Source organism: Oreochromis niloticus, linkage group LG4, assembly GCF_001858045.2.
Source record: "Oreochromis niloticus isolate F11D_XX linkage group LG4, O_niloticus_UMD_NMBU, whole genome shotgun sequence".
Classification (NCBI taxonomy): domain Eukaryota; kingdom Metazoa; phylum Chordata; class Actinopteri; order Cichliformes; family Cichlidae; genus Oreochromis; species Oreochromis niloticus.
In genome coordinates this window covers 7,648,708-7,659,576 of record NC_031969.2, presented here as the reverse complement: position 1 = coordinate 7,659,576, position 10,869 = coordinate 7,648,708, and the positions used below count along the sequence as shown (strand labels likewise).

Here is a 10,869-nt window from a genome sequence, read left to right as displayed (position 1 = left end):
ATTTTCTTAACTTGGCATGAACGTGAAACCAACAAGCCCAACTGCCAGGAGGTTTTTAAAAAAAATCTGCCAGCCAGAACTTCTAATTAACACCTAATCAGTGTTTGCCTAATCAGTACAGAAACTGAGAGATAAAAATGTCTTGTTGCCATGTCAGCCCGAGCGCAGCAGTAACCAGATGCTGGTTTTAGCTTCACAGTAACTGCACAGACATTAGAAAAGTTAAATGTTTCTCATGTAACTCTGAGCAAGAGTGAGATAATTTCTCAGAATGTTAATGCTTGGATTTTTACACAGAAATGGTGAATCTGAATCCGTCTTATGAAACTCAACGTGTAAAGGTGATGCATCAAAACTCAGAAACACTCAAAATCTCAGCCCTCAGTTGCATTTTTAATACCAGAAACAGTGAGGGACACCATAAGCATTAGGATGTGCATGCTAAAGGATGGCATACTTTTTTTCCCCCATTTCTACAGGAACCATGGCTAAACAATTAGTGTGGATTTTTTCTGTTGGATAAGCTTGCTTGCTTGAAGTTCTTATTTCTGTCCAGTAGGGGGTGGAAGTGGACTTTAGTGCACTTTGTAGAGCTTTGTAGAAGATGCACAAATATATAAATGCCATTTTTATTATCAAGGGGAGGTGGAATGGTGGGTGATGGTGTAGTATGCTATTAAACCCACTCATATAAAGCAACATATAAAGGAAGCAGTGTATACATGGTATACAGGGAGTCTTTCTTCAACCATTTCTTACATGACAGAGCAACACCGGCAGCTCCTGTGCTTAGAACTGCCTTTTCCCTCTGTTATGCCCGGTGGAGATGCATTATGTGACTCTTTATCACCTTCCTCTGCCTGCACATTGACTCCAGCTCCGTTTCCACCCGAGGGAATATCCTGAACTGCTTCATCTTTGGACTCTTTCCCGGTGCCTTGCTCTGCTACCTGGTCTAATGGTGAATAAAGTGGAGGAGGCATTTCAGGTCCTAAGACATGCTCTTCTCCATCCTCCGTGATTATCACTCGTTCCACAGTGATCATGCCTTCCTGCTCCTCTTGGCTCTGACTCTGGTCAGTTGTGGCATCAGCGTATCCCAAGAACACAAGTGTGACAGGACTTTCCTCCAACATCTGATTCTCCACGATATCTACTTTTTCCAAAGTGTCTCTCACTGCCATCGTGTTTTTATCATCTGTGTTTCCCACACTTACAACACACTTCTCACTGCTCAGCTCAACTTCTAAATCATCGCTTCTAGAACCGCCGAACGGCCTGTAGTCTTCCTTTGACGTGCTGGGATGGGTGTAAAGCGACAGGCCTTTTTTCTCTGAGCCTTTGCTAGCTTCTACTGTCTCTGTCTCTGTCTTGGTTGGTGTGACTGTAACTTCATTCAGCAGCACTTTCATCCCAACCCCGTCGATGACGCTCAAGATATGCCCGAGCTCTTCAGACGAGGGTTGATCTGCTGACCCACTGATAGTGTGGATGCTCCTCCTGCCGTCGTCAAAGACAGTGGTAGCCTTTGGAGCACCAGCTGGTGTGGACACAGGAGCCACTGACCTAACAATGGTGGCGCCTGTCTTGGGGTCCCGCTCTACCTGCACCTCCAACATTCCCAGGACTGCAGTCAGAAGAGACAAAGTAAAATGCTTACAGTGAGGCAAATCAAAAGGCCCAGTTATAATTAAATATTCATACTGATCTAATTTCAAGTCATTCACAGACCATGTGAGACCTTTATGTTCCTAACAAAACTGCTTTTAAATGTTTCATAGGGCTGGGTGTTAACAAAAAGTGAGAAAGTACTAAGGTCAGTGCCAGGTCAGGAACAGAGCTTTTGTGTTACTAATGTGAGCCGGCACAACAGAAATTATAGGAGCACAATGAGCAAAATGTAGCGCGCTTATTCTCTACACACAGCCCTCCAGTGGGCATTAAAAATTAACCAACAGAAATAACAAGAAGGCTAAATATAACATTGTTCCCAGGCCTTTCACTGCAGTCCCTTCATTAAGTCGTATCCTGGGGGCTGAACTTGGACGGAGCAACATTAAATAAAGAGGTCATCGTTTCCGAGGGAAGGACGAAGAGGCAAATACAAATAACTGAGGATAGCCTCTTGCCAAAATTTAGGTTTATCAACTTGTACAGTTGGCATTTCCATCGGTAAACATTTTTGTCATGTGCACTTCATTAGCATTCACAAAATTCCTTCATCGATAGTCCATTCCTGTGTCTCACCTGATCGGCCATCTTGCCCACTTTCATTCAACATCCTTTGTGCCATTAGTACAGAAAAGGGACCCACAGGCAGTTTGTTCCCTGAGAAAGAAAATGTAGAGATGGAAATAACTGTATTTTCAGTGCAGTGTACGCTCAGAGTGTTTTTACTTGTGTTTCTATTTGATCTTAATGAACACAAACCACCTACAATACTGAATTGACTGACAATGTCTTCACTGGGAATGTCATTTGTGCACTATCTATATTAATAGGCACAGTTGTTACTGAGACAAAGTGATATAATGGACATGTGCCTAACACTGCTAACATTTTTCCTTTATCATTAGACTGCTCACTCACAAGATTAGACGCGCATAAAAAGAGTGTGGAGGTTTCAGGATGACGTGCGCAGACGGGTTTTGACAGTTCACAAATTTGCTCTCACCACAACTGAAAGAGCGATAGCTAATGTGACCTAACAACACCCCTTTCCACAATATAATGATAATAATAATGATAAGAAGAAGAACAAGGAGAAGAAATAATTTATTCCAAAGGTTGGGATGAATAAACTATTAGACTGTTACATGAAAAACAACTTAGCTCAAACACAGTATCTTGTAGTTCTTAAAGTTTACTAAAGAATGAGCTCAGTTAAATAGAGAATTGAGGTACTTTGACTGTGCCGTTCCCAAGGGGTCATCACAGCAGATGGATCTGCACAGATTTTCCTTCCTCCTACTCTGGAACAGAACTTCCCATTCATCTAAGCCAGGGATGTCATATTATTTTACACTGTGGGCCACTGGTCCAGCCCAGTGAAAGTCCCCTTTCTGTCAGTGTAAAGAACAACTACACATTTATTGCTTTAGATTTTTTTAGTAAAAAAAAGAACAACATTTCAACAATACAGCTCAGTTTCTGCACATGATAAAGATGGGCTTAAATGATAAGAAATAAATGTTTAACATTATAGGAATATTTCTCTGCCCTGTAATTATAAACCCATAATCCATAGATAAATCATACATTTCTTCAGTAGATAGTTTCAGATAGTGAAAAAACAGGAACTTTCTGTTATTTTGTTGTTTTAGTGTACTTGCTTATTTATACCTATTTAATGTCCTATGAATAGCCATAGAAGAGGAGTTTATCAGTGGGAAAAGCTATAAAACGTAAGAAAATACGGTTAAAAGTCTAAAATTGATGTCAAACATGTAACATGTTTTAAAGCCGTCCAGTGGGCCAGATTGGAGCCAAAGATTCTGGCCCCTGGCCCTTATGTTTGGCACCACTGGTCTAGGCATAACTTAGCTTGTAATACCCTAAGGCGGGGTTTGTGTCTCCTCCCAGCGATGGTGCAAGACCTTTGCATAGTGCTGAATATAAATGTAGGCTATATCTTATCTAGAAAATATACAAGAAACAAAATTGAGCAAATCTTCCAAAAACAGGGATAAAAAAAGACTTTAAAATCATTGATTTCTTTTCTCTTTAATCTTGACAATTTCTTTGTTTCCCTGGAAACAACATGGGAGTAAATAACAGGAAGTTCCAATTTTATCCTTTAACATTATTAGGGTTGATTTTATTGTATGTGTCTGTCTGTTTATTTATATCTCAAACACTAACATCACTCACATATTTCAGTTAGTGTCAGATGCTCACTGCTTCATATCAGGGCTGGATGTGCTTTTATAATGTATACAGCCTTTTTACTTCTGTGTCCCTCCCAGCTCCTCAGAAGCTTTGTTCACAATGTGGAGATTGGCCAAAAAGTGCTGTGATAATGGTGTTCTTGTAGCACACAGAGTCAGAAGGAATTTAAGTAATGTTGTTACGCTCAAAGTAGAGCTCTTTCTCAGCCATGGCTCCATTCTGTCACACACACTTAGATTATTATTCTTCAGGCAAAGACTTAGTTATGGCAAATTATCATCTGCCAAGAAAGAATGGTTTCTAGGCAGGCATAGTGATGAAAAGTGACAAAATATGATAGCAGCTGATGGTAAGCTAATGGAGGCTACGTGCAGCTGACTTCTTACCTTGCACGTCCTTGTCAGTGCCAGCCTGTGGGTAAAGGGAAGAGACAATTTTAAGTACTCTCCATGGTCAGACACTCAAAAGCAGATACTGAGTCTGCAACTTTAAACTCATTCCCCTGCCCCTCGCTTTCCCGAGCCCTCCCCAGTTCGTGCCCTGCCATAAATATTTCACAGCCATCATCAGAGAAGTGTTGAATCAAGTTTAGTTCCATCAAGTTAAAAGAAGCTGAGACTGTCTTGCCCAACAACCATTTCAGGCCTGATACTGGCTGTCAGCATGAGACAGAGCTAAATGTGGGCTGGCCCGCACAGTGGAACATTTGGCGGAGGCCAGAGGTCAATAAATACGACACATTTTTTGATAGAAGAAGAAGAAACATACAGGCTAAAATGCATACATGACGCTAAGGCATTACATTAGTACAGCGTAGCTTTGAAAAACAAGCAGGATGTTGTCAGTATTTACCTAATATCAGGTAAAGTTCTTGTTGCTCCTGTAAATATATTTAATTACCAGCAAAAACCTATCCTATGGATATTTTATTGCTTGGCCTACAGCGCTTGTCCACTTTGCTCATGTATGAAAACTCAGACATGTAAGTTAATGTTATCATGTTATTATTTTCATGTTCATTAAATCGCTGTATATAATCAAATGGCAAAACCAGCAATTCATAAACACCAATCAAATGGAAAAAAAACTTCTTTGCAAGCTACATATTTATTGTTTCAGACAAAGTAATAAATCACAGCTACCAGTAAAGTCACTGCTTGATGATCACTTATTTTCAGATGTGCATGACACCATATTTTAGTTACCCCAAAGCGCCACTGCACTAAAAATTGTTTTATTTACAAAAAACAGTGTATAATGTGAACAATGTACACTTACATATAATGTACACGTATTGTGAACAGTGTACATGTATGTTTAGAGATCAGCTAATTAGGATATGAGTGTTCTAAAAATAATTCCCATAAGCTTTACATAATTTACTTCCTCCAGATTAATTAATGTGTCTAGGAGGAGTAAGGTAAGAGATATAGATATAGATGTACAGACAATTTAATATTTTGCATCAGGAAAAGAAAAATGTCAAAGTAAAATTTGTGCTGTCAGCGTTAATCTCGTTAAAATGACGTTAACGCCATAACCGCATTAACGTGGCAAATCTCCGTTAGCGAGTTAGCGCGGATCACCCCGTGTGTGGGGCTGCACAGCGTCAACGCATTAGTGCGGTTAACTCGTTAACACGGTAGCAACAATGCATTGATGCTGTGCATCCCCACGCACGGGGCAATCCGCGCTAACTCGCTAATGGAGACGTGCTGCGTTAATGCGGTTATGGCGTTAACGTCATTTTAACGAGATTAACGCTGACAGCACTAATTTAAATATGAAGTTACTGTACTGTAAGTCCAGGGCTCTTGTTGTTGTATATATTTAAATGCTTACTGAACCTAAGGCACATCTTCCTATTATACTTGAGAGCAGCTCGGTCATCTGGCTGAAGCCGTGCAGTCAGTAGAGTCTGTGTTTTCTTCTTAAGAGACCTCTTTTCTGGCAACCGCTGCCCCCTCTGTCTCATCCTCAGGCTTCTTTTGACTTTTAGTTTGTTCCCTGACACACATGCGCACACGCACACATTGTCGCAGACATCATATGTGTCAACACAAAACGATGCACATTAGAGCTCATAATATAAATGATTCATAGCAGTGGACACTGTGTGTGTGTTTGTGTCGTAAGCTCTAGGCTTTAATCCATCACGTCAGCTGTCACATGGCTGCCTTCCATTTGAACTCCTCATGGCTAGCAGAGCAGTGTATCTGTGACAGAGTACTGTATGCTTCATGGCAAACATTCACATCTTTAAAAACCGATGTGTGTGAGCCAGTAAAATGTAGATTATGTTGACTCGCTGACTTTGACAAAGTCAAATCAGTGATTCGATCAACTGCATCTGAATGAAACTGTTTAAATGTGGCTGTGTGTTCAGCAGGTTAGCACAGGACTGAGCTGAAAGCTGTAAATTGCATGAAGGACAGGAGGTGGAGTTGTTTCACTGAGCCGCTGGCCTCTTGTGAACTTCCTCTGAAGAAGGATGTCGAAAGAAGAGTCAAGGAAAGTTCAAACTCAGAAAATCAAGAAAACGAAGCAGAAGGACGGAGCTGGAGGAGAGGCGGTAAGGATGGGTCAGATAGGAGACTAGAGTAAATGTTGGATGATTTTATCTGTGATAATCATGAACGGATGTTTCAGCAGATAAAATTTTTAAATAATAATAACAATAATAATAATAATAATAATAAATTTTAATTAAAAGGCTCCTTTGAAGACACTCAAGGACACTTAACAATAGAATAAAATAATAATAGAGATGACAAAATGAAGAACAATAAAACAAAAGCACAAAATAAAATTAACAAACAGTGTTTTCACAGTGAATATGCAGATTTGAACAGATGGGTTTTGAGTTGAGATTTAAACTGGGGGAGAGAACCAATGTTTCTTCTGTCTGGGGGTAGAGAGTTCCACAGTCTGGGAGCAGAGCAGCTGAAAGGTCTGCTTCCCATGGTGGTGAGGTGGAAAGAAGGCACAGCAAGTTGAATAGAAGAAGAAGATTGAAGTGAGCGGGCAGAAGAGGTAGTGTTTAACAGATCAGAAAGGTAAGGAGGTGCGAGGTTTTGAATGGCCTTGAAGGTGAGCAGAAGAAGTTTGTATATTATCCGGAATTTTGCTGGGAGCCAGTGAAGTTCCTGAAGAACAGGGGTGATGTGCTGGCAGGAGGGGGTTCTGGTGATAATGCGGGCAGCAGAGTTTTGAACCAGTTGAAGCTTATGGAGGGATTTTTGGGGGAGACCATGCAAGAGAGAATTACAATAGTCAATGCGGGAGGTAACAAGACTGTGGACAAGAATGGACGTAGACTGGTGGAAAGAGAAGGACGTAATCTGTTAATGCTGTGTAGATGGAAATAGGCAGTGAGATTATTGATGTGCGATTTATAGGATAGTGAACTGTCTAGGTAGGATGACACTTCCCCATTGATAAATTAAATTAATATCATTATATGATTTCCTTTTATCAACTGAATCTGCTTTGCTGTATTTACATTTTGAATCTCCACATAGAGACACAAAGGCCCCAGTCTGCAAACCACAGAACTTCTTATTGCTAGACACCACAGGGCAGCCCCAGAGGTCCCATGTCCATGGCCTAACAGGTCAGAGCTGATTTGGTGGGCTGATGGGCACCTGCGCAATGTTAATGTGTGGCAGTGTGAACATAATGTGTAGCCTATATATGACCAAAACCATCTGCCAGTGTTAACAGACCAGAAGGGCCCATTCAAGGGATCAAGACAAACGGCCAGCTGCCTGGCAGTGGTCCCCTCACTCATTCTGCAGTCCTGGCAGAAAGACTGAGGATTGTATTGCTGCCATTTTGGATCTTACTGAGTATGAGTCAGGCCAGCAGCCTGCTGTTGTCTGAGAGTGACAGAGAAAAGATGTCACAGCTCAGCACCACAGCACAGAGACCCAGACGTCTTGCTCAATGCGATCTGTCACTCATTGGCGGGAGTGACATCCTGAAACCTGACAATTGGATGTCTAACACTTTAAGCCAAAAACTAGCAGCCCTACCTGCTGTAATTTACCTGCTTTGGTAGTAGAGCATCTTTCGAAATTCATGATCTTTTTTATTTACAATGAGTTTGATGTGAAACATCATTGAAAGACATAATGTTATTGGTCAAAAGTGGTTGCTTATATACACATTAAATGAGAATTTTCCAGTTTTTCCTTGTTTATCAGAACACAGTATCCATGATGGAGGAACACTAAAAATCTACTGGAGAATATCATCATCTATTTCTTCCCAGAGTAGGAGAAAACAAATTCTACTTCACATTTACTGCCATGAAGATAAAAGGAGGTATTGTTGTATCTTTAGGCTCGACTGCAGTGCGGATGGTCTGCTCCTGCCGTTAGCAGTGCACATGCCTGAGGCTGCGGGTGTTTGGAGAACGTAGAAATGTGCTGCACAGTGTGTGGGAGGCTTTTGCAGCGTGCATGATGCAGCACACGGCTTCTGGCTGCATAGACAATTTAGGCTGTTATGTGTTGTTTACTTTCAAAAGCTTATATCCTTCCTTCAGGGAACAGTTTAGCAGTCAATGGTATGCATAGTGGCTCACAGCAAACAGTGCCCATCCAATATCAAACAAATGTCCTTTTCTGACGTCATCATTGCAGGAGGAGACGCTTGCATTTTCTCTCAGTTTTCAACACAAAAACAACCAGAGGTTTATACAAATGCATTTTCTTCTGTGCACCACTTGGTTGTGGTGAGAAGTGTCTGCAAGATTTCTGCATATATAACTGAAAACAGCTTGCACATGTGTTGATTGGAGCAAATCAGACATAATAAAGTCCAAGTGACCCAACCCGAAACATCTGACTACACGTCAGCTAGCAAATATCTCACTCTGGCAGCCACAAGATATGGCCTGATATAAGGGTGGGGCCCACCAGCGGTCAGTTTTTAACACAGCTAAAAAGAGAGCAACAACTCCAGATCCCTGCCTCAGTTTTCACTGCAGTCACAGCTTAGCTGAAAGTCCAGTGAGACCATCCTGTGTCTGAATGGCCAGTATGAGGCCACTGAAAGCTTTATGAAATCATAGGTGCAAATAATAAATAAAGAGAAATGAAGCAGCAAAAAGGAAACTGGGGAGAGCAAACTGGGCGCGTGTTGTAAAAAATCTCTTGAGTATGACATAATTTTCCATTTCAGCGTCCCATTTTCCATAAAGGAAAAAAGCCACAATTCACTTTCAAAAACACTACATTTTTTCAGTGTAGCCGTTCTCTCAGGTGTTAACAGTGAAGCATAAACAGACTGGCTCTTATTTAGCATTTTCTACTGTACTACTTTGAGCACTCAAAGAAACTCAGGGTTCAGTATCTCACCCAAGGCTTTTTTGACATGTAGACTGTAGCAGCCTGGGATCAAACAACCAATCTTTCAATGAGCAGCGGATCTGCTCCACCTCCTGAGCTACTGCTGTCTCCTCTGTGGCTACCCACATACTGTACAGGCTTCCATGAAACAAGGATTTAAGGCTAGTTAGCTAGCCTTTTGGCATATAAAGATGGTATGGTGAGGTAGTTCTTAAAAAGTAACAAATAAACAGCACTTAAAGACTAAATTCTGAATACCAGGAAGGCTTTGGAATTAGTAGCTATTGCTGGTTGATAACAATAGCTAGTAGCTAGGTATTGTCAGGGTAATATGAACACAACAGGACAGAAAATGTATTTTGAAAATGCTAAAGGTGAAGTGTGAAGATCCTATAAACAGAAAAACTGGATTTTTAAAGGCTCATTCAGGCAGGCCTACAGATCACTCAGTGACTTCTTGGTAATCACCTCTAGGGGAAAGTGTGTACTCTGCGACCGGCTGGAAAGTGTTTGTGAGCAGTTGCTAGCACAGTGCTGCACAAAAAACCTCCTTGTGATAACTTTGGCCATTAGCATACTCCTGCCATTGCCAGTAGCTTGTGCCGAACTATGTGCCGACTCGTCGGCAAACATTTCAGACACTTCAGATATTATTTAAATTACACTTTCAGGTTGACTTTGAGACAATCAGCTATCCGCACAAGAAAGATGCAAACCTCCTGAGTTTCTCCTCTTCTTGCAGTAAGGAAACCTCTCCTGGTGACGCAAGGAGAACTCAGGTCAGTGACAGGAAAAAAGTTTGAAATAAAAGCGTTCGAAGTTGCTTTTCTGTTTCTGATGTTAAGTCTTGTCACCAAATGGAGGATAATAGTACATTTAAAACATGTTTAGTGGCCAAACTCCGGATGTCCATGTGTGGATACAGCAGGATAAAGAAAGCTTGTACAGTTTCACACTCTTTCACATTGTTCAGGATTCATACAAACTTTGACCACATACTTCTTCTTATTATTTTCTAACACTGAATGTTTCTGAAAGCACTGAACTGTCTGTACTAACTTCAGAAACATATTATCATGAGAGGATTTGCTTTTAAGTAAGTTTCTCATTTTTTAAGTCAGTACTTACCCCTCGTCCACCCTTTGTAAGTTACCGCCTAAGAGCCAAATGACCTGAAAAAAGCAGGTTACTGCAAGATGAAGCAACAGAGACGGCTGTTTTTCCTCCTACTTAAACCAGAGAGAACTGAGAACACGGTTCATATCGCTGTGGGTTACACCCGCTTCTAATAGAATTCTTTGGTAACACCCCTTTACTGCCGTGTTCCCTAAAGACAAGGACTTGTTCTGTGTAAAAGGAGTCTGCTGAGAAACACAGACAGTGATACAGAGTAGAGGGGGGATATTTTTAGGAGATGTGACCGACATATTAAAGCATGGGCAGAGTTCAGGGATAGCGAAAGAAATACTTCAGTGACACAGCACATTGCATACATGCTGATGCTGTATGCGTACTGTTAATGTAAGCTATAAATATGCTGAGGTCGGTTTCAGGCCTTCTCTATGCCCAGTGAAGTGGGTCACTTATGTTTGGGCTGATGGCACGTCTGAGTGCGGGCGGGCAGGCT

The 10,869-nt window shown here is 41.2% G+C and overlaps 1 protein-coding gene across 8 annotated transcripts; it reads right to left on the bottom strand.

The window, feature by feature from the left end:
- Positions 1-372: 372 nt before the first annotated feature.
- Positions 373-10,579, bottom strand: LOC102078207 (uncharacterized). 8 transcript variants are annotated; one of them, XM_019358229.2, is made up of 6 exons: positions 10,371-10,579; positions 9,959-9,998; positions 4,275-4,299; positions 2,905-3,062; positions 2,248-2,328; positions 373-1,627 (listed from the first exon to the last, which is right to left on the bottom strand). In XM_019358229.2, the coding sequence occupies exons 4-6, from the start codon at positions 2,993-2,995 to the stop codon at positions 756-758; spliced, it is 1,044 nt and encodes a 347-aa protein (XP_019213774.1). In that variant the 5' UTR covers positions 2,996-3,062; positions 4,275-4,299; positions 9,959-9,998; positions 10,371-10,579; the 3' UTR covers positions 373-755. The 8 variants fall into 8 exon arrangements, with proteins under 8 accessions (XP_019213774.1, XP_013125634.1, XP_013125635.1 ...); XM_013270180.3 differs by having other exon boundaries at positions 2,905-4,299; XM_013270181.3 differs by lacking the exon at positions 9,959-9,998.
- Positions 10,580-10,869: the final 290 nt, after the last annotated feature.

What these genes read in the sequence shown, in the direction of transcription:
- LOC102078207 (XM_013270180.3), bottom strand. Translation starts at nt 2,995, where the DNA reads ATGAATGGGAAGTTCTGTTCCAGAGTAGGAGGAAGGAAAATCTGTGCA. An exon ending in TTGGGAACGGCACAGTCAAA is followed by an intron (nt 2,329 to 2,904) that starts GTACCTCAATTC and finishes TTTCTTTCTCAG; the next exon opens with GGAACAAACTGCCTGTGGGT. An exon ending in TGGGCAAGATGGCCGATCAG is followed by an intron (nt 1,628 to 2,247) that starts GTGAGACACAGG and finishes TTCTGACTGCAG; the next exon opens with TCCTGGGAATGTTGGAGGTG.